Consider the following 24,373-nt stretch of genomic DNA (forward strand, 5'->3'; position numbering starts at 1 on the left):
CGCGCTGGAATGGGTACATCACAAGCATGTCCAGACTACTGAAAACGCTCGAACGATCCCCAATCCAACGCGGCATTTTCGATCGATGTACCCATAAATCAAAATCAATACCCAAATAAGTTACGATCTAAAACTGCCCGCGCCCATGGATATGGGCAGTCGCTGATTGCAGTTAGCAATTTTCAAAACGTCGCGTTCGGATGCCGCCGGCCGAATCATTAGGGTTATGCTATGACAATTCTTTTTAACATACATATCCATCGAAGAATATATATCGTCGCACCATATAAAGTAATCGAGGCATTACGATGTCGGGGCGTTGCTGGTTGGTCTCATCAGATTCATGTAATCTAGTCTAGTTTTTAGGCTGTCTGCTTGATATTTATCATAAACATGAATGAAAAAAAAAATACAAATATATAAATAAAGCTCATGTTGTTTGTAAACGTTTTCAACGGCCAGTACGCAGCGCAGAGTACATAGGGACTCTCACTTCTATTTCTCTAATCCCGCGTACCTCTTTTTCTCATTCTTACTACCTTTCCGTTTCATACTTTTCTCTTGCGTTCTCTTGTCTACGATCCTTTTCCATCTTTCCCGTCTTTAATTATACATCTATCGATGTGACCCATCGATTTTTCTGGTAATTGGCGTTACTAATCGGCAATGATTTTATGCTTGTTTATGGCTTCTCTACAGTCATATAAACATAAAAACATACCTCTATATAAACGCCATGAACAACGAAACAAAGGCCGCCTGAAGACTGGTAAGGCCAGCCACACGCGACGCTATCACGTGCACTTCATCCACACACAGATACAGCTGCCCTTGCTATGGCTGGTTGGTTGTGGTCGTTGACGCTGTAGCAATTGTTATTGTGATGCCTATGTGCATTCTATCTTTATGACATATTACTTATCCGTTCGGCTGACTGCTGGCCTGGTTGGATGTCACGCCGTCCATTTGGTATTGTGTTTGTGAGTGCGTGCATCTACGTGTATGCGAAAATGTTCATCCCTTCGTAAACATGTCCTATTGCAGGTCACCCACCGCGTCCAAACACTGCTTGTCGGATGGTACTCAAATTGTAATGGCTAACATAGAAGCAGCAGCGTCAGCGCCACCACTAAGCCACTGATATTTTCTAAGACCGGCCGCAATGTCGATAATATCATAATAATAATAGCTTTGTAATCATGGCAGCAATGTCGGTATACTAATAGAGCAGATAAGGCGACGGATAGAGCTATGGACTGAGACTGATCGCGCAGGCCAACATTATCCGCTCTGATGCCGCGCGCCGTATCGTGCCATCTGCTTTGAATATGTTCGTTTGGTGAAGAAAGGAACGCACGAACGAACCAGTTAAGTAGATGGACTTCACCCGGCCACGTCTGTCGATGGTCTCGTCAAATTGGCCGCCGGTGTGGCCGTCGTATTGTCGCTTTCGCTTCGCTACTGCATTCTGCACCGCTTCGCTAATTCTTCCAGCCAGATCTTCTACAGGTAAGTCGGAATCAGCATGTGCAATGTGTACTCTATGTACTGCTACTACCGGCTCCGCCATTGCTGCTTATATTATTCTGTAATTCTGTGCTTTGTCTGCATCCGCCGCTCCCAAAAGCCATGCTATATTGTACCCCGTCGGGATCCCTTCGCAGTAACAACAGCAGTAGGAACGGAATCAGCTCACGGTAGCGGCACAAACAACAGGGCACAACGACAATAGCAGCCATTTAGTTAGAGGACTGATTAATGGCTTTGTAGCAGAAACAACAATAACAACAGCACCAGCTATGGTAATGGCTGACGTGGTGATGGCGGTAGCTCGTTTCGGCATCATGACCATGGTGGGACACGTAACACAGAGATAGGAGAGGCCAGTCTGCAAAATGGCCACAGCCCAATGTGAGTGCTAATGGCCTTAGTCGAGCTCTGTTTCCAGCATAACACGCCGAACACACAGACAGCATCTCGAGTTGATCACTCCCGAACGGACAGAACACAAATGCATAGATATATACGTGTCTAAGCAGCAGATAGTTTTTGGTCGACATACATCCAAAAACGTGCGCGCGAATAGACTGAGCCTCTTACTTCATTGCCAGCAGATTGTGGCAGTTCCGATACACTTGCGCCGTAAGCAGTACGTTGGGGATTCTTGCTCGTCAATATCACTCTTGCACATGTGTGTACACGTCGATTTGTTACAGATGCAGTGGGTATGCGTTGAGCGTAGCGGCCCTATGCAGAGCGCTCAATTAATGACCCCTTTTTTCTTCACAATAGAGGTACTGATTTTTCTTGTCGCAGTTATTCGATAAAGTGTGTAAGATCTACCTGTCGATAAAAAACCATACTCCTGTTGGACTTAGAAGCGCAAGAGCAGGTATACATATCTATACAGGTGGACTATAAGGTCTAAAAGGCACATATGTTTGCTACGTTCTATGATTCGAGACTAGCACTTCGCCAGTCTGCTGACAACAATCCAGCATCTGTGTCCTATTTTTTGTGTGTCTTTCTGGCTTATCCTTTTTGCCGCTGGCGTTTCCATCGATATCCCACTACAGTCGACTTAATACAACAATAATACTTGTAAAAATGCGCTTGTATGAGCTATCGATATAAAACATTTTCGTAGATAGCTTGCAATTACCGCCACACTCTGACTCACGCAGAGAGAAAGCGACGTTTGAGACCCTAGTTTGACCGGACCGCTAACAATCAGACGCAGCATTTTCGTCCATGTTTGTTTCCCTTTCTTCATTTCGTATGGCTTTTTTGGCAAACGTTTCTGTAGGAACAAGACTCGCCTTATTGCGGTTAGCGGCAGCAGAGTTACTAGCACTATCGTTGTCTGAAAAATAAAAATAAACGATCAATATGAACTTGATCGATTCGATCACGATTATTCGAACGAGATTATTGATTCGATACCAATTCGAAAAACGATAGAGAAATAAAGCTAAAAAGAGTCAATGGCCTACCAAGTTGCGGATGTGTCAATACGGTATCGTACGACGCTGCAGCATCTACGCTTTTTTTGCTTTCCCTGTGTGTACGTAGTATATGTGTAGTAGCACAGTAGTGTAAGCGTACGCCATCGAATGGGAAAATGGGCGACTGATGCCGAAATAAAGTACGACGATGGGAGAACATGCGGCAAATCGCATGACGATTACGTCTACAATCGGCCTCAAACGTTAAAGCGTGTCGAAACTTTCAGATGAACGCGGATATGCGACACCGAACGCTTATCCTCCATAATCACCACGAGTAATGTTCTGACCGACGACAGGAACGGCAGCAGTTAATAGGATTCCGGCAACGACAAGCGCGGCCTCATCGTTGTGGCAGCATTATCGCGTTCATGGGCGTGCGTTGGGTTACTCCTAAATAAAAGCTATTATATTGTTATTATAAACGACGTTGTTGTTATTATAATTATCATCACTGCGGTTCAACACAAGTTTTTTCGACCACACTTTGGTTAAAAAGGAAACTATCTATCTATCTATAAGGTGTCTAAACAACGTATGTGTTGTTCGTACCTTTTTTTGGCGGCCAACGTAATTTTTTCCCATGTCGCCCAAACCGTTTTGCAAAATAAACAACGAACAGGAATACCATAGTAATAATAATGATTATGTAATTATTATTTTTGTACGAACAGACTTAGCATCCTAGAACACAGTCTATCGGAGCTTATCGTACATTATAGACAAATAGCGATATATCTCCGGGTAATAGCGGCAAACGTTTTCACGTCACGTGAAAAGCGCTTAAAAAGCACCCGATCCCAAAGAAAACGAGACGGAGCTTGTGTTTCCTAAAATATCCTCTTATTATCAAACTTGCCAATGGATAATTGTTCCACGAAATCCTTTAGTACATAGTATAATTTTTATACTTATTATACCTACAGATTATGTATATATATCAAGGCGCAAATAAGCGAGCTCAATTTTAAAATCAGTGCACCCTGAATAACAAATTCGCTAAGACAAACTCAAAAACAAAACAAAGCGTAGCCAATATATCATAACAAGCACGACGGTAAATTTCCATCAACCGGAACAAAGTCCTGAATTCGTTCGGCGTCGCCCCAGCGTTCGCCCTTTGCTTGGATATGTCGTCATGACCACGAGGGCCCCATAACCTGCGAATACAGAATCACAGACAGAATTCTGTTTTATCAAGCACAAAAAATAAATTAAGAGTTTTGTCCGTTTCAGCAAGGCGCTCGTGACCCGTTAGCGACAACGATAAATCGTCATCCATCACAAAAGTGAGAAGAGCGGACACGACCTCTTATTTTGGACAAAAATGCGCACTGGCTCCAAGACAAATACGAAGGCGCTAGTTAGTAGAAGGTGGTAAATATCGATGCAAAGGAACTGATTTGAAAACACATTTGAAAGGCCTATGCCAACCTTATAGGTGAGTATCCCAAATGTACCGTAGTATAGATAGAGGATTAAAGCTATGCACCGTGCAAGGAAATAAAAATAACATCTAGAACCTCGCACAAACGAAGTAGCAATGAAATCAATCTCACCTTTGAACTCGTGTAATTGTTAGTTCGTCCAGGAACTCCCGATGCTTTGGTTTTTCCACATCAGCATGTAGTTCGAATAAAATGTCATACTTCTAATAAAAATAAATACGTACGAAGTTAAAATAAACTTGTGCTTGACGCAATTCCGTACTAACGTTGAGCGTATTTATTGAAGTACAGCACTAATTAAAGCGTTGCATAGCTGGAAATGGTTTCTGTTATGATTCTGGGACCAGCAAATTGGAGCTCTATCATATAACATACCATAGAGGTGACGCGAGCGGGTTGAAAATAAAAATACAGTATGAATACATTTTGTGCTTTTCGGACACATTGGTTAGACATAAAATAATATCTTCTGAAATATATTATCGTTATAATGTCTTTATGCTGATTTTTGTCGATACGAAGCAATTTCAATTTTTTTTCTTTAAGCTTAATATATTATTGAATAATATTGGCTTGAGGTAAAACATTTGTTCACGTCTGGCCCCATACGGTAAGTGTCTGAAACAACGGACTCAGCTTATTCCCTGGGAATCATAATAGTAGGGTCAGCCGAATTGGGACTCTTGGGATAGTTATGATTTGTTTTAGTTCACTTTTATGTAGAGCATTACCTTCTAACATAAATGAACTGAATTTCTACAGATTGATGATCATAGACAAACAGACCTTTATTAGTTCCATTGATTCAATTATATGGATAAATGTGTATTAAAAACTATATATCTGATACTCGCCATAGGTTGCTCTAGAGGCACATTAGCATGATGCAAAGAATGCCCTCGTTAAAAAACAACCCTAAATATATATATATATTTTTTTAATTTTAAATTAAACTACTTGTTATTTAAAAATGTACTGTACTTCCCAACTAAATCTTGAAATTTGGCTTTCATTTATGTAAAGCTAGAAACTAATTTTGCGTCAGAAAATTTGACATGTGAGGAGGAAGCTATATATATAATTTTTCTGGACTATTAAAAGTTACCTGAAAAAAAATTTATTATGTGAGCTAACTAAGTTAACCGAAGAGTATTATTTGTCCTTACTTGTTGAAGACGCCTATGTCCTTATTTAGAGATGAGCTACGAGGGTTAATCAAGCTGTCGAAACTTCTTTTAAAAAGCTATCAAATCTGACAAGTTTTTAACAACGACATGTGTGTGATACGATGAGTACGAAAATAATATAACTAAACTTTGATACATTTCTAAAGTTTCAATTTCATGTTCAATATTTTAAAGTCGCGATTTCATGTCTGCTCTGGTCCATATGGTCCTACCCCATGGTAATTTATAAATGGTCATGTAATTTGACCAACTGTTATTACCTTTATGAAGCCTACATAGCCATTAGCTTTAGAATAGGTGAAGTTACGATAGGAAAACGAGCTGATCATCTTGTTCCTTAATGATGCAGTAAAAATTGAACAAAAGAGTGAAAAGAATAATTTGCTATTCCATTACAGCTTTGCCTTTTGAGATTTGGACAAAAACAAAGTTCCAAAGTTGACTTTACGAAGTTCAAATTGACTTGTGCGTATCTGAAGAACTCTATTTAAATTTAAAATTACTCTTCACTTACTAAATAAAAAACAGAGTAATCTCATAGCCCGTGTCCTCCGCCAATTGATGTCGGTTGATTGCATCGTATCTTTCTCGTACGAAGAAGAGTGAAAACGTAGAATTCACAATTCCTTTTATATCAAGCCCAAACCGTTAATTCCGCCTTTCATTGATCATGTACCGTACACAGAAAGGGTCATAAGTCTTCTAACATAGTAATCCAACGTGAAATATATCTGATTCGAAGATTTGCCAAGAGAGCAATTGAATAATATACAAGCATATACGACCTGTCTTCCTCTCGCGAATTGAGACTACTTAAACATGTAGCTAAAAGATCGGCGCGTGACAACCGCACACATGAGAGGAGTACTTAATCAAGTGTATAAACTGTACTCCCGCGCGACGCAATCGCGGAATTACCATTAGCTGAAAGTGATGGTATCACCATCGCTGGATTGCTTATAATTTAATTCAAAATTTTCAAACAATAAACGCGTATGACAAAAAAAAGTAGATTAAGTTCTTTTGATTGTATACGATTTTAGGCTGAAAGAAGAGCTAAGAACAGTTTTTTTTCCAAATGACTCCTGATTCGGTCTGATCTTGCCAGAAAGCGAGCAAAAGTCGTGTATACTAATTACGGTTTAATTCGAATTTTTTCTATTCTGGCAGCAGTGTCGTTATCATCGTTAGCATAAATTAACTTGCATCAGACAATGGCGCACGGATTTCCCGGGTGATCCACATAGGTACACATTCATACCAACTGGTTAATCGATAAATTTTCATTAAAAAATTCGCATAATTTCGGATTAGAGTTGTACTGACAAATAGACGCAACGTCAACGACCGTCTGATTCAACTTCCAGTGTGTTTCGATATCTGAAAGCTATTTATTATCGTGGACTGCTGCTTTAAAGAGTTTATAGCACTCCATGAAAAGTTTAATGCCCCCAACGAGCTTCGAAAGATGTTCAATAGTGTAGAGCTGGTCAACTTAAACGGCTTAAGTTTTTTCCCAGATTTTCGACATAGTTGCTTACTATCGCTGGTAAGTGAAGGCTTGCCACATCACCGACCGCAGCTGATTGTTGTGACCAGATATCAGCTGGATCGGATAATATTTGTATTGACCCATCACCGCTTGCATTGTTTTGTTACGAAGTTAGCCAGCTCAAACGGGTGCTCATGATCTTTTTTATGTACAGCCTTTTTTACATATGCCTGAATTGTTTTATGCTAAAGTCGGCCATTGTAAAGAATGAGTTGCTCATTGATCGCTTCTGTACATTTTTAATCACTCGTGTTCTACAAGCCTTCCACACTGCCTTGAGATTAACTAATCCAAACTATTTCAACACGTTAGTGTGTCTTAGAGCAAGTACCATGCGAACATTACTTAAATGGGATAATCAAAGATAATAAAGTATGCCTTCATACTGCTTATTGCTGGAGAAACTACAGAACCACGAAGTCATTTTACAGCGAAAATGATAAATAAAGACGATTTTTTAACCTCGATTACCTGTATCCCTGGTAAAAAAGGAACCTCTGACGCTCACCATGCTCAAAATAAAAATAGGACTTGTGCAAAAAATACAAACCTCAGGAGCTACGTACCTTCCGGTTGCTGTTAGGTACATTTACGAGTGTAAATAGCCCGCAGGATTACTTTGACCATTCTTATAATATGATCAATAATATACTACGCCCTTCGAATTCGTTTCGATTAGATCTATTGCCAAAGCTGTCTGTCTCTTTCATATTTAAATCCGAATGGCGGGTTCGTAAGAAACTATTCAAATAATTTTAATGCAAGGCCGTAATATATAATGGTGTAATGAACAGTAGCTCAGTGTAAACCATAAGCAATGGTCTGTCGTGAATGTGTCGCGTTGTAGCATAGCTGCAACAGAACTTATTCAGAAAAAGAGATTTATAATGTCCAACACAAGTCGAAACCAGTTAACCAACGCGGAATTCTTCACTCGCACTTTTTGAGGTAACCGGATGCGCAAAAGTCGCTCATAAAAGAAATGAAAAGTTTCTGGGCGAACGCGCCCGAAAGGCTCAGGAAGGAGCATGAGTGTGTGCCATGTCGATGCGACAATTGCACTAGACCTAGGTGAACCTATGCGGGTGGCTCGGTCTAACCGAGCTCGTAGTCCGTCATGCTGTAGTGTTGACAGTGAGCATTATAGATGAATTCGGAACACTCAAGGCCATTGTATTATTTTGAACCCAAAGGACATGCGCCAGTGGCATGGCACATTGCCGCATCGGGGCAAGCGGCGGTAGCAAGTTTGAACAACCGGGTCACACATCGCCTTGGTAATAGTAAATGAAAATAATAATAAATGTACAAATATATGAGTACCGTGGGGCTCTATGGGTCAAAACTTAACGCTATGGTTAGAACACCCGGTGGGTGCTACGGTAAAGCAAAAATTACACCAATATATTTGTTAGTAGCCTTTTTTGTGATCTGAATGATTTGCTACAAGCTATATATTTTGGCGAAAATATCAGAAGATCACTATACCGTTGGTCCATATAACTCGACTATGTAGGATCATATGGGGTAGAAGTGGGGTTATATAGGCCACTAATGATTTTGTACGAGAAAGTCCGTCCAACAACAACAATAGATACTTGGCCAAAGAAAGCAGTGCTCTCATTTGCTGCCAAGCTACACGGGTTGTTTTAACATGATTCGTTTGCCTATCTTTACATGAAGTTTTGCCGCGCAATGTGAAGCCAGTGTTTGAGGCGTGAGGAGAAACAACAGCAATGCGTGGATCGTTTTCCAAAACCAAATTACTATCTGCATGATTCTGGAGTAAATCATTACTAATGGTAAACTTTAATTAATTATTCCTAATTGATTAACATGTCGACAGTATTGTTTCATTTGTGGGTCCGAAGACACAGAACTGACCTGTACTCTTGAGCCAATCAGTTCTTTTATTCTCTCAACAGATGGAGCATATTCGACATTCAATTTATGTACGTTCGAAATGGCACAACGTAGTACGTTTTATTAAACGTAACTTACTTCTAATTTCCTGAGACATTCTATAATAGTTCTAAGAAGTTTTACAGCAGACATCGAGGACAAAAAAAAAATAAGCAGTTATCTTGCTAGCCCATCATTTAACAAAAGATCGATGATCTGATAGTGTCAAAATTTAAAACCAACTTTGTCTTGCTTCAAAAAGTGGAGTGGCCCATATAACTTTACCTTCACCTATATGTAACACTTTTCACGTTGTCATTATTAAGATTTTTGTGAATGGAAATGATTGATTTCTATGAAATAATATGATTCATATCTAAACATTCGTCTTTATCGTTGTTTTTGTATGTAGGTATTGCTAGATGTTGATCTGTACCGTTATTATGTTGAATGATTGTAGTACTGTGGGCTTAAAACGTACTTATTTTTACTGTCGTTTTAACGCACGTACAAATGTCAAAGATGAATATTACATCATCTCGAGAAAAAGTTCCTTTACTACACGCTAACCCAATAGGCGCTTTGTTGTCAGATACATACTGCCCAGGATACATGCGTAGCACCTTGAAGTGACATTTCATAAACGCTTTCTTATTGCATTTGCGAAACCTATAGACTACGTTGAGCGTCCTAACAATTTAGGTTACCCTCTAATTTACCGCAGTAATGCGTACAACAACAAATACAGGTCCATAGGACGTGTTGCAATGATGTGATGGGGAATACTTATAGATGTGCTACGCTTCTGTGAAAAAGAAATTAGGGATCAACACCATCGAGGAACCTGAATTAAATGAGCTAGAACATCAACGATGAACCCTTGAAGGTGTAAATCAGGTATTTAGGATGGCACTGGGGTGAATATACTACAGTGCGCACGCCGCCAAATTACGCATGTGTACGAAACACTGCCCTTTGTTCCCGCTTTTCCTGAAAATTGTGTTTTGGAAATATCATTTGGCTTCTCGTCTCTGTCACTAATAAACATTTCGTCTGAATCAAGTCAGGTGAAACCTGTAATTCTCCCCCTCTTCCCGTGTGGGGTAATATGAGACCGGGAGGTTTGCGCCTAAAATTGTTAACTTAGTCCTTAGTTAAAGAAAACATCTTCACAAAGCTCAACTCGATATTTTTAATTAGTATATTTTTTGATTATCGAGCTACCAAACTGCTTGAGAACAATGCAACGGTAAAACAAGGATAGCTGATGTCGTTTTTTCGGTACATACACCACTTCTACAACTAAGCAAGATTCAAAGGTGTTATTTATTAGAAATTGATTTATTTCAAATTTCTTAATTCAAAAAGGTTTTTATGATAATTTTTTTTATTTATAACATAGGCAGTTGTTAGTTTTATTATGTATTAAAACCTCTATTTCAAGAGAAATTGTTTAGTTTTAGAGTTTTTAATAGGGGCAAACGTTGTCCTGATGAATGAGTTTTTTTTGCGTATGTTTCGGTAAATCTTTTAAACCAGTGCCATTTCAATTAATGACACTTCACGAAGACGCTAAGTACTGACAAATTTTCATCTAGATGTCTTGGCAAATTCGATCTTACTATAGCTTTCGCCTCGATGTTCGTCGATATCGAGAAACAGGGTACTGCTTGAAGGACCGACTAATCAACTGAACGCTTTAAACGCTCAGGTGATCTTGCCAATTTCGTAAAGCTGAACTTGAGGTTCATAAAAACGAAGTGTGCTTAAGAACGACGCATGAATATGAAACAAAGTTATTCAACAACTTTAATGAATTTACCAAACTACCTTTACCTCTAGTGCCCTAAACCCAAGAAAGGGGCTTAGCGTTTAACTGACTACTCGCTTTCTCATATGGCCCGCATTCTACTTTAAATGGCTTTTCTGATTAAAGAAGATTCAAGTTTATTAAAAAGTTTATATTTGCCCGCCGACTTAGCTCTCTTTGGTCAGCTTTAAAAGTCACAAATAAACGAACTTATCTTATAGGCATGAAATACCCTTGCTGGTTCTTATTCGGGTTTTTGTCGTCTGCTAGCAGTTAGTTACGTAGAACTGGTCTACCAGCACCCTTTCAGTGTATTTACTACTTATTGTGGTGAATGCGACGGCGCGACAGTATCTCGTTCTCTTGGTCTATGGTGTTGGTTTCTTCAGTGTATTACGATCGTTGCCGCCTATTTAGTCAGTACATTATTTTGTCGTCTCAAAGTGTCTCAGGATATACTACATCAATGGAGTTTGTCGTCTGAGCATTGGCGATGCGGGTATCATCCCTAAGGTTGGTGTCGCTGTCAGCGCTGTTGATGCAGCTGCAACACAAGCGATCTCTCTCGTTGTGGTTGCCGATTCATAGAACTTGGTCCGATCGTCGTGTCAGTGGCGAACCGAGGTCGCCAATATTCGAAAATGGATGTAACGTAAAAGTTCGCTACAGCCGTCTGCGGCGTGCTGTGCTGTGCAGCTGTGGACGAGTGGCGACCGGTGCTAGATGGTGTTGCTGAATTTTGAAGATTTCTAACAAGACGGCTTCTGTTGCCGCCGCCAGGCGTCGCGTCAAGTAATCGATAAGTAGGTGCTCTCAAAATTTCACTCATTGCCGGTAGATCTCATCAGAGCATTGGTGACGTTTAACAAGTGGTTGATTGCGCTGCGAAGCACTACAGATATGGAGAGCTTTAATTATTTATTTGTGGTCGAAAGTGTGTAACCCATCAAAATGCTAGCAAACTTTGCTAGCCTAACAACACATTAATTAAAGCAATTTCTGAATAAAAGTGCGATTAGACTGATTGCAATTGTATAAAAGTAACTGGTAGCGAGGAAATTTAGAACAGCGTTTTTTTTGAAAACGTTAACTACCGGGGTATTTTTTGTCCGCAAGTTAATAGTCTAGTGATATGCCATTGTTCCATGGATAGGCTAGTCGATTCCTAGCCACAGTGTCATACCGGCGTTGCACCGAGGTTGCTGTTAATCGTTACGATTATATTAATAAATAGATCTGCTACTGCAGAAACCACTTACTGTAAGTAGCCTATATTTATTTATAATTTATATGGAAAATTAACAACTCTGATTCAACTCAATAACAATAACCTTATATAATATAATTAACTACAATATATAAACACATTATTTATTATTTCACAACAACATAAATCTAGCTGTGTATCTCTGTGTACACCGGAATATAAAAGCATATGTGTGTATGGGCCACTGGATATACAAATATATGCATCGATATTTGCTGCGATCTGGCCTATACCATTAACTTAAAAATATATTTATCGAACCTTTATAAACACGCTATACTACGTGTATAGGGCAGTAGACAATAACGAAACATGGTCGGTCATCTGTATAAGCAAAAGGTTAAAATTCGGTAGTTCATGAGACCTCCTAAATTGTATAGGCACCAGGCAATCAGCATGACTGTGGTAAAATTCTTCAATCCAGTCTATATACCTTTTCCGGTACACTCAGCGCTCGAAACGTACAGAAAGACTGTACTCAATTTTTTTGTAGATCAATGTTACTCACAGATAAAATACTGAAAAATATAATTTACCCCAATGGCTTTTACTTGTAGGAAATAGGACGAATGTTCTACTGCGAAATCTTATAGCCAGCTCTCACTTCCTTACTTTTAGAGAATGGTATTTCCCTTGCTTTCATATGTTTTGTACATATATATGCTGACTTGTTTTTGTCCTTCTCATAACATAGGTTCGATGAAATATCGCGATGGCGGCAGAAACCGACGGTACATGGCAGTCTGAATGCATATTGCTGCGCCCAGGTGCCAGTGGCCATTTTGGAACTGTTGCCTTGGTCCGTCGAGGAGAACAACGTATGGTGCGTCACGTTCTGCATCGCGCGACCAGCGTTGAAGATCGGTGGCAGCGACTACGCGCACTTCAATTTCCGTCACACGTCAACCTTGAGAAGGTTGTGCGAGTATTCGTTTCGCCCCAAGAGATCGCCATTTACACGGAACATTCCGGTGATTTGACTTTGTTCGACTTTATCCGTGGCTATTTCGAGCCGATGGTCCCCGAACCGCAGGTGCTGAGATGGATGTGCCACATCCTAGATGGACTACAATTTCTCCACGTATACGGACTACAGCATGGTAATCTTTCAGCAAGAAACATCTTGTTAATTCCCGGTCATTCAAAGCTTCTTCGTCTAACCAACTGGACCATGTCTATGTTCGCACAACGATCGGATTCACGCAGCGACCTTGAATCCCTTGGCTCAATTTTACTCGTCCTTATAACGCTCAATTCGGCTTTAGATGGTCGCAGTCTCCCGCAGGACACCGTGACGTCATTATTAAGGAGTGGTCAGGCGTATTTTTCCGACTTCTTACTAAACATTACGCATGACCTCGTCACGAACTCGATGGAAAGTGTCTCGTACTTACGAGGTCTGATGGCTGCACCGGATGATTTGTTATACGGAAGTCAGCCAGACATGCCCTCATTAGAAGGCGATCAACATATTTCGCAGGTGGATGCTTCACCGGTTCATCGACGAGAGCGGGCTCGTATCTTGCATCAGCTTGCCCTAGAAGCGGCTCGAGCGTCTCATGGAGCAGTACCAAAACATCCTAGTATGATTGTCACCTTTTTCAATCTGTTCAAAATTTCTATAAAGAGTTGGAAACGTGTGCTCAAACGCTTTCCTTTCGTTTCAAATAGCTTCAACGGTAATTTTGGAAAAAGCGAATGGTATGCGGGTGATGGTGTGGGAAATTCGGGTGCTTTATTTGGCAGAAAGTTAGCCCGAAGCGCGTCCTGTCCAGGACTATTTTTTCGAAAAGCAAATATCTTTCAAGTCAATATTACTGAAAAGGTCACAGGTTAAAAGAGCTACTGTACCTGAATGGTGAAAGGTAGAACCATTGCCATAGCAAAAGCCGAATATATAGCGCTTTCTTCTAGACCTGAACAAAATCATGTATAGGTTCAGTTTTTGCAGTGCTTTAATTAGTGTTTTATGTTTTGATACGGTGAGTTATATTTGTATAAGTTTATCAAAAGGAAAATAGTTTTTGTTAAAACTGCTAGTTCTTTGTGGATCCAGATCTGAAAGAAAAAAACTAACGTTGAAGCCAATACTAATATTTCAAGTGTATAAAGCTTTAGACCCAAAAACTCTACTCACTACTGTTTTGTGTCGCGTAAAGTAGTCTTTTGTTTTCCTTTAAGACGATATTTTTGTCTATTTTACTTTCGAAATACGTAATTTGTCTTCTCTGCAAAGCACAGAATAAAGGAACTTGCTGCTTGTCACAACGGTTTTTTAATATCCAATGTGATTTATGTTATATGTATAGTTTATACATAAGTACGAGTATATAATATTTATTTCCACCATGCGCTGACGTTAATACACATCTCATGCAATGACTTTTAGCCCTATTACATTTATGACTTCACGCTCACCGTTATTGTGGTAGCATAAAGATGTAATATTCACGTTAATTAACATCATGCCTGTTAATTCGTCCTCAAATGGGTACTTCTATTATTGTAGTCGGTTTGTGAAGATAGCAGAAATGGTCTAGATTCTTTACAACGAGGTGTTTGAATATTTGAATTTCTTATTTAAAAGTATCTGATGATTACGTGTCCTTTTGTCTCATTAGAACAGTGCACATATCCTTGTCGTAACGTTCGTATCCTTCAGAATTTATACCTGCATATAGAAACGTGCATTCACTTGTTTGTGAAAACCGCTATGCCAATGATATTAGGTACTAGACAGGATACTGATATCAACCGTTATTTAGACAACATAACAGTATATCGTGAAAACTAAGCGGAAAGTGGCTTTTTCGTAACTGCGTAAATTGTGAAAAGACTGCTTGGAAAATAACAATGCTGCTCCATGAGTACATGATGTCAAAATGAATTAACTACTTGAGATGCTGTAAAATCTTTGATGAGTGGTGTCGTTCGCGTTACCAATTTATATATAGCTGGTGCTACACGCTTGGACTATATAACGCAGGATAAGTCACGATCAGTTTAAGTGCTCATTTTATGTGGATCTGTCCTTGAAACACCCGGGCGAAACCTATGCAGACGCCGAATATTTAAAACCATGCGAAAATGTGTGGTCAGTTATTAAACTTCACTTTTACATGACAGTTTTTTCTACTTAAAATTCCTTTATTAAACTGAAGAATAATATGAATATTTCTTACATTCGCGTTTAGATATTTAAATCTAACTAGCGGTTACGTACGTAGTTTACTAATGCGGTACGTTCGCTCAGATGTTCCTCATGATCTGATAGGCAGTCAACAACGGATAAACTGTACCGACGAATGGCGATGTGAAAATGCAAACGTGTAGAAATTAGCTATGCTTATTGAACGAAACACATTAGCTTGAATTTTTTATCAACTAAATAAAAGAAATAGCTGTACAAGCTAAATTTGTGTGAAGTTTTAAGAATGCAATGATTTCTTGAGTATAATTAAACGGTACCCAAAGTATGTTTGGCAGTTTATCTATGAATCAATCTGTAAACGTGTTGCTATAGAGAGGACTTATTTAAATTCATTCTGCGGGTATGAGTCGTATACACTCAGATCAACGTAAAACTTTCAAATAGGTTTTACACTAATCCTAGTTTTTGGTTCTTTTATTTTACTAAACGTTTTTTTATACTAAATGTTACTGATGAAGTAGCGAATGTAGCTTGCTCAGTTTGTTAATTACAGCGGAATTCTCCACTTTTTAAGCTATACTACCACTGTCTTATCTTACTCAAATAGTAAAAAATGTGAGCAGTAGATCTAGGTATATATATGTGAGTTGTTGTGATTACCCGTACGGTTAGCTTCAAAACAAAGCATTACTGTGGATATCAGAAGCGTAACGTGACGCTGTTCTTACGAACATCTTGTCACTATATATATGTAAATATACATACGTGTATCAGTAGTTTACCTAAATGTCCGAGTTTAGTGGCTCTTTCATGTATTTTCGATGCCTTCATGGGACGATGGATACAGGATACAGGATACACAAAGTACACGATTTTGCATACTGAGGTTTAATTGCCATGATATCATGATAAAAAAATCTTTATTTGCTTCATAAGGTACACCGAAAGAATCTCAGAACAGTAGAATTTTTACGAACTTAACATGCACTTTAATTTATGAAGTCTTTGTTAAATTCTGAATTCATTACTGCGTAATATACCTCAAAGAAATATTGTGATTAATTATTTGTGAATAGGCTTTTAAGCAATGATGTCTGATGAGGCATAATTTCTCATTGGAGTCGCTTCGGTGCAACTATATTTGTCAAAGAGCATTCTGAGAAGATCCGTGTATTTTCCGTTCATACTTATATATATATATATATATATATATATATATATATATATATATATCTTAGATATTTCTTTTGGATCCGTTGCAAGTTAACAAGAATATGTCAACAATATTCTAATAGCACAAATAAAACAAAGCCATTTTTTAAACAACCGTACGCGCTTTTCCTACTAGAAGAAGAATGGGACAGTATTGAGTATTGATATTTTTTAAATAGAATTAAGTTACCATCTGTGGCTTACAGGTGTGAGTTAATAATATTAGTTCATGATAATAGCAGCATGCTTTACTCGTAAGCCAATCCAATTTGATGCGTATCAAAAATAATATCAATTAAAGTGTTTTTTTAGAACACTCGGGTACTCAACAACGCACATTTCGCATTTTCGTTTCTTCAAAGCTAATTTTTTTCTCTTTATTATTTTGTAATCTGCTTATTGATTGCAAATCAAACTTATTATTATTCAAACTAAATGGTAGAGCCGATTTTCACTGTACCACTTGCTGCTGTATGGCTATGGAGAATAAATAAATAGAGGTACGTCGCATATAGACTTCGACCGCATTTCAAACAGTAAATTTCTATAGTAACAATTTAGTTGCTCATCAAATCCTCTACATTCATATATACCGCCGAACAAGTTGTGACGAATGATGCTTTAATAATTGAGTTTACACCAGAGCTTAGAGTGCTCTAAGCTATACTAGACAGTACAAAAAAAAAATTGTCAGCAGAGTAAATAGACAATATGCTTCCAGTGTGTTTACCACAGTTACAAAAAATTATAGATCAAACTTCCAGTTAAGGTTGGTTTTTTCCCTCTTGTAGTACAACTGTTCTTTTTTTCTTTGTTCCACTTTTCGTGTTATCGGCAGCCGCATCGTAATATGTTTATATTCTATACAATCATGAGCCAGCAAGATGTCAGGCAACCGAATAATTCCAGTCAACCACCGGATGTTCACTGAGGAATCATTCTGAGTTATACTTCGCTCTCTGCTCACTAGTGCACTGTTACCCAAAAAGAGCCCTTAGTGGCTTTTTTCAAAAGGGGGAAGTGAGACCAGATTATGTTCTGTGCCACCTCTTTCAAGTGAGCACTATTTTATGTCATAACCCTTCAGCTTATATTGAGCACTTCTTGGCTGAGTAAGGAATGATCTTGACAAATGATTTCAGTCGGTTTACTCTGTGGAACATAGAATATACGGGATACACCCAAGTGGCGACAGGCTGAATCACATGAAAACAGAAAAAAATACATTTATCTGCACTCGTTTCGACTCCATACTGTCCGGCTGGCCGAACACTTTCTTTATATAGATCAGCACGTATAGTCAAAATCTTTACGAGGGTTCGCTTGTCATTCTGTAGTATAGGCTTGTCGTTTGCATAGCAGTAATATAGGGCCCTATAGTGGCTTTAGCGTTGATTCAGACAGAGGACGTACTCAGATATTGCTACTTGAGACACTTCGTCTTGATGTTGTGTTTTTAGTATTGAGTAGTTTTTACTCAGCGGTGACATCATCCTCCAGTGATGGCTTCCGTAGAAGACCTACCTGACGAGGTAAAGTTGCGAATCATACATAGAAATATTGTTATTATTTATAATATGTCATAATAAATCTATCTGTACAGATGTCGGTATACGTCTCAGTGTGTTAAAATAATCTAGAGTGGACTCAGATGAAAGTTTCTCGAAGAATTTTACAGAGGAGAGGTATATAAACGTAAATAGCCCAAATCCCAGATAACTGAACTAATCCCCGCTGAATTCAAAGTATGTATATTACTGTTTTTTTGTCGTTGAAACAGATTTAAACTCAATTCCAAAAATATATCTTAGCTTTGCTTTCCTTATTTTTGGATATTCTCGATACCCTTAAAGTTTTTGCATCCAGGTGTGTTTTAGGTCTTAGGAAAAGGGAGAATCACGGCGAGTTATATCAGATGAATGAAAGGGTTTTAACGGCACTGGCTCGACCGAGTTTTTATGCAACAAAAATGTGATACGAGTAACGACGTGTAAATCAGAGAATTATCATGACTAAGAATCCGCACCCATTTTGGCGGACAGCATTATACGTTTTTCTTATAATTTTTCGTAATACCCTTTATGCTCCTTCGGAATGTATTCAAGACGCCTGGTTTCGTCATAATCGAAGAAGATTGCAGAAAATAGGCTTAGTTTTTACCATGGACTTTGTAGTAGTTTGTAGGTTGGGCTCATATTTGAAGTGATAAATGGATAAGAATAAACGTAATAGCCATACCCCCACGTGTCGCCACCTGTTATGACACGTGAGAGCAGGTTCTGCTCCTCTTTGAGCATGTTAAGGTTCTACATAAAAAATTATTGCAGGCGAAATAGTTAAATAGTCGTTAAAAATTCGGAATCTTTGACCCTATTTGTATCGTGAGCCTCCTTGAATTCGAATGATTTGCTGTAAGCATCCCTTGTTTGAGCTAAATAAGGTTGAGAAACGTGCTCTTATTCTCTTGCTTTACCAAAACCTATACGTTTTCTTAGCATTATAGACCAGTCCCAAAATTGTGTGAACACGTTTCTTATGTATCCCTTATATCCATGGACGCTGAAATAACCCAATCTTCCACATCTGCCACATGTTTTTTGTTATTTAGCTTTTAGAGAAATTATTGCTTTACTTGAGACCTGGGGATCGTCTGAACTGCGCCTCTGTATGCCAACGATGGAATGTAATTTTGTGCGGATCAAGAATGGTTGAAGATGTTCGTCTTGTTATAGCCGAGGGTGGGTTGCAAAGGGCGATGGAAGCCTTGCAGGAGTCTAGCAGGGCATATCCTTCTTTACGAATAGTTAATGGTAAGTACTAAATAACGGCCGCGCTTATTGTATCGTGGGGTCGCGTTAATTACGGTTTTATATTTTTACGGTATAGAAATATATTAACAAACGGTGCCGTAGTTAGTATGATCTAGCCAGAAGCTTCTCACTGTCTGTTTTGAGTTCTCGTTGTGTGAGACTGTTGTTATTTGGGTGCTGCTGGAACACATAAATGGCAATTACATTAAAATGTTGTATATTTGTCAACTAAATGTTCTTGATAGTACGCCATTTGTGTTTATGAATGTTTTTACACTTTTACTAAATAACTAACACAAAATTGTGTGTTGTGTAAGCTACCATAGTAAGGTCTGTAGGCTAGAGGCAAGCAGTGCCACATTGCGCCTTTGTGGATGTTTCATGTTTCAAGCGTTCCTAGGCACTCTGTATGACTTCAACGGATCGTTCTGGGAGCGTGTTGGTGAAAGTTTAATTGAGCTTCATCTCGATGATTGCGATCTCTCGGCACTTGTATTCTACGCGATCCTTCGGGCGTGCCAGAATCTAAAATCCCTTGAAATCACAGGTTAGTATAGTATACAGAAGATTTTACACTAAACGTTGTCCTATTTATTCGCTCTGTGTTACCGTTTTATTAATGCGCCGCTTTTATTGGAAACATTTTTTCAATACCAGAAGTGCTAATCTATTAGTCGTAGTTACCTGGATTACCTGAATAGTAGTTCACCGAATTTGAAGCCTTTTAGACAATGACAGAAAGGAATAGAATAAAAAAAATCGACTTTAAAAAGTTCAAATCACCAAATTAAGATGCTAAATTTTATTTTCATCTATCACTGCGTTTGTAGGATGTTCAAGTTTAATGATGTCAGACAGTTTGTTGCGTCCTCTGGAAAATGTCTCAAGGGAGAAGGTTCAAGAGTCGCTACGTGGAGTCCGTCATCTTTCACTGAAATCCAATCGCTACTTGACGGATGCATCATTTCACTGCCTACTTGAGTTAATGCCTCACCTAACATCGCTCAGTTTGGCCGGCTGTACTATTCTACAATTTCATCCAGCAGTCTTCAAACGCTTCCACACCGAAGCAATCGAATTCAGCACCACCGTGGTTACGTTTCAGAATGTACTCGCCTGTATGATGAAATGCAAAAGTCTATTTACCGCTCTCGATTTCAGTCAGACGCCGATTAACGCCAAAGCAATGGCCTACCTCGGTGAGTTATACCGCGATCATCTGGTCGAACTTCGGCTTAATCGATGCGATCAGCTGACGAATAACGCATTTTTGTCGATTGCGGAATGCCAAAAACTCCGTGTGCTTTCACTGGCCAGCACTTGTCAGGCTAACGACGCGCATCTTGAAGCCATTCTAAAGAAGACGGTGGATTTAGAACATTTAGATCTTCAGGGCTGCTACAGAATAGGAGATTCAGCATGCCACGCTATTTCCGGATTGAGAAGGTATGTTTTTGATTATTTTTAGCTATAAGGGAAACACAGAAACAGGAAATCGATACAAGCATCCCCTGTATCGATTTCCTCTTTCTGTGGATCAGTTATATCCAAGTCGACGCATTCGAAATACAACTAAGCATTACCTTATGTATGTCCTATCGATGTTTTTAAACATGTTTTGCCAGAACAAGTTATTCAGCAAGTCATTTAGTTTTCTAGACTACCTGAACGAAAGCGCGCGTATGACACCGCCCGCACACGTATAAGATACTGCTACGGTTATTGGTAATAAAAATTATAAGAAAAGCAAGTACAACAGACGCAACAAATAGGATCTTGTTTTTGCAACGCGTGTGGTAAGTTAATGCTAAATGGTCGAAAGCCTTTAAAGCTTCAAAGATGGCGTAATTTAAACAACCACATATACTCTCATAATGTAAGCCTGCAAGTATAAATTTTGTATAATTGTATTAGGTCCATATATTTCATGTGTTTTGTGTGAAACTACTTTTATTGCATTCAACAGAAAGTGCAGCTTCTAGATAATAAACAGCTTTTCGTTAGATTATAACCTCTTTTTGGAATAAACAAACATTCATATTCTATTTGTTTTCACTTGATTTTAGATTACGCTACTTGAGTCTGTATTCGTGTGCCGCAATCAGCAACGAAGCATTGAGCAGTCTACAGAATAATCACACGCTGCGCCATTTAGATCTGAGCTATACGAAGTGTGATGTAACGGTCTTCCAGTCCTTGACGGCCCTAACTCAACTGCGTGTCCTCAAGTTAGCAAATTGCCGGCGTTTGGACGACGAGTGTCTGCAGCTGATCTGTGATAATCTTCGAAAGCTTGAGGTGCTCAATCTTGATTACTGCCTCACATTTACGGACGCCGGTGTATCGCAGATCCATAAATTGTCCGGGTTGAGAGAGCTCACTCTTACTGGAGCCGTCGACATTACGGACCGAAGTCTAAACAGAGGGCTCGGTTCACTGGACATGAGGTTACTACAGCTCTGCTTGGCTAGTCAACTGACAGATGCGGCGCTCGTCAGTATTGCCACTCATCACCGGTCTCTAGAATTGATCGACCTTTCTGGGTGCCCGCAGGTATGATGGCAGACTTTTCAATAGTTTAACATTCATGACCGGATGCAATTTGGTTTAATGAACCGTAAGTGATTTTCATTAACTCAATGTTAGCTAGCATGATATGCTAGAGCTTTTACCTGAAATTTATATTATATAGTTTTTAGACCAAAGCTCTACTTTAGCTCAAATGAAAAAAAATAACTTTTTATACGAAGAGTAAATAAAGAGCTCATGTGTTACAACCAGAAGTGGACCTAGCCTGCATTTTAGTACAAAGATCGTTACACTCGCCTTTCTTTGCTAGCTTTTTGTAGCCAACTTTTAGAATGCTTATATCGTCAGATTATCGAGCTTGTTTTCTGCTTTCTTCGTCGTCCCTTTGTCCTACAAATAGTCTCAAGAAGATTCAACACTATATATATATATATATATATATATATATATATATATATATATATATATATATATATGTCCTCTTCTAATTATTTTTTAATTCTTAAGCTACATATCTGTATACATATATGTATTTTTTCTGCATAAAACTCATATAGCCCGATGCATATTAGTACAGTTGTGCGGACCCGAAACCATAAGCGCGATATACGACTCAGCAATGAGTCAATCAATCGATACATTTCTTTGGAGCAATACGTTTTTCTCCTATTTCGGCAGCTTGTAGAATAGTTGCCCGAAACACTTAGAGTTTCAGTATTTAAAATCGCTATAAAAGACGCAAGTATTCTTTCGGCTATCTTAATTACTATTTCTTGTTACGATTTTTTGGCTTCCGTTAAATTCTCTTCCGCTATCTCGTCTTGTCATTCCCTGCAGATCACAGATGTGGGGTTGATCTCGCTAATTCAGGGCGTACCTCGTCTTCGAACATTGCTTTTAAAGGGATGCCGTTCTTTAACGGACCGAAGCCTTCACGTGTTGCTGTCACATTGTCCGGTGCTTCGACGCCTACTCGTGGAACACTGTTCGATGTCAGAAGATGCCATTAATCTCTTCGCACACTTGAGGCCGACAGTTGATGTAAATTAGATTGAGATAATGAAATGGTAAAATGAGATTGACTGCACGGAGAGCTGTGTAACATGCCTCCTACATAGGATACATACGGCATAGTAAACTTATAACAGCTTTATGTTGCCATAAATGCATTGCTTCAGCTTGTTATAATATATACACTGTTATTAGAAACAGGGTTTTGAAATTGCCAGAGGCAACCAATGACAGGGAGCGCTACGCATTATCGAACCGTAGCACAGCGATTACTGATGCGAATTCAAAGTTCATCATTAACAAAGCTTATCTGTTCATCTCGCAAACGCGATAACTCCAAATTGTCATTTCAAACAAGCTACGCATTTTTTAAAAGCAACAAGTCGTTTTATTCACAGGTGATGTTTTCATTAACAGGAAAAATGGGTTAACTATTTCTACATGTATATACGAAGTGCTTGAAAAAAGTAGGTAAGATAGACTCTTTAGAACCGCCCATAACATTCAACCCACAGAATTTTGATTCCAGCTTAACTAGTGTATCAGGAAAATACCAGAAAGTATTTCGGTTCTTGAATACATATAAAAAATACATGTAGAACTTTTTTAATATTTTTTGGTACATGAAAGAGGGTGCCTCATTCCACAGTTTAGAGATTAACCAGTAGTTCCGAGTTCAAATTAAAATTTTATTGAGCTTCTGAAAAACTTCAGGTTTTATTCTTGCTGCTCTAATATTCCTTACATAACCTATACAAAATGCTCCGAAAGATCAAAGCCAGAAACTGGAAATCAATTTAATGTAAATATGAACTTACAAGATCTTAGGATATCAACTATTGCGCAATCCTCGCTATCAGCAAGTCTTTTATCAATCATATTTGTGAGTTTCCTTTATACGTAAGCGCGTAAAAAAGTCAATAATAATCGGCCACAATGATTTAGAGCGGCCATACACACACGGTGCTACTCTCTTCCTTGTTAACATAGTATATATGATAACGCTTTAGTTGTATTAGTAATTGATAATTCTAACCAATTAAGCAACATCAAATAGCTAAAATCGTTGTAACGGTCAACAATAAGGGTTATTCCCATGAAAAAAGAAACCGTATTTTTAATGTAGGCACTTTAGAGACTTTCCTGCCTGACAGTAGTGTCATTCTATGTTATACTCTTAAATATACATATATTTTTTTATATATATATTATGTTTTTACAGTTATTATATTCATATTTTATTATATACATGAACTGTGCAAATTTCGTCGATGAGAACAGATTTTCTCTCGACAAAAAAGCTGAGCTCATCTGATGAAGTGAAATTATTTCCCAAACGTCATTCACGATCTATTCAGAAATATCATTCGTAAAGCCTGTGGCAAGGAATTTAGCGAATTTCACTTTTAATATTAAGATACACAAGTTATTATGCTAGTCGTCATGAAGCGTTCGTAAAAAATAGGTGCATAGCGCAGATAACAAATAG

General features: G+C 38.6%; 2 protein-coding genes across 8 annotated transcripts; both read left to right on the top strand.

Moving 5' to 3' along the window:
• Positions 1-874: 874 nt before the first annotated feature.
• Positions 875-15,606, top strand: LOC111246664 (uncharacterized). 4 transcript variants are annotated; one of them, XM_086984604.1, is made up of 4 exons: positions 875-1,509; positions 3,233-3,382; positions 4,242-4,446; positions 12,866-15,606. In XM_086984604.1, exon 4 carries the CDS (start codon positions 12,884-12,886, stop codon positions 14,006-14,008), a length of 1,125 nt encoding a protein of 374 aa, XP_086840730.1. In that variant the 5' UTR covers positions 875-1,509; positions 3,233-3,382; positions 4,242-4,446; positions 12,866-12,883; the 3' UTR covers positions 14,009-15,606. The 4 variants fall into 4 exon arrangements, 3 of the variants coding, with proteins under 3 accessions (XP_086840730.1, XP_022652354.1, XP_022652358.1); XR_015324494.1 differs by lacking the exon at positions 12,866-15,606 and adding an exon at positions 8,876-9,415 and having other exon boundaries at positions 1,368-1,509; XM_022796619.2 differs by lacking the exons at positions 875-1,509; positions 3,233-3,382; positions 4,242-4,446 and adding an exon at positions 11,189-11,707.
• Positions 15,607-17,389: 1,783 nt separating this feature from the next.
• On the top strand, positions 17,390-23,845 carry LOC111246837 (F-box and leucine-rich repeat protein 13-like). 4 transcript variants are annotated; one of them, XM_022797100.2, is made up of 7 exons: positions 17,390-17,646; positions 17,995-18,066; positions 19,143-19,344; positions 19,736-19,891; positions 20,175-20,790; positions 21,411-21,897; positions 22,711-23,845. In XM_022797100.2, exons 2-7 carry the CDS (start codon positions 18,037-18,039, stop codon positions 22,921-22,923), a joined length of 1,704 nt encoding a protein of 567 aa, XP_022652835.1. In that variant the 5' UTR covers positions 17,390-17,646; positions 17,995-18,036; the 3' UTR covers positions 22,924-23,845. The 4 variants fall into 4 exon arrangements, with proteins under 4 accessions (XP_022652835.1, XP_022652834.1, XP_022652836.1 ...); XM_022797099.2 differs by having other exon boundaries at positions 17,390-17,590; XM_022797101.2 differs by having other exon boundaries at positions 17,391-17,590; positions 19,745-19,891.
• Positions 23,846-24,373: the final 528 nt, after the last annotated feature.

This window comes from Varroa destructor, unplaced genomic scaffold (assembly GCF_002443255.2).
Source record: "Varroa destructor unplaced genomic scaffold, Vdes_3.0 BEIS01000003.1, whole genome shotgun sequence".
Classification (NCBI taxonomy): domain Eukaryota; kingdom Metazoa; phylum Arthropoda; class Arachnida; order Mesostigmata; family Varroidae; genus Varroa; species Varroa destructor.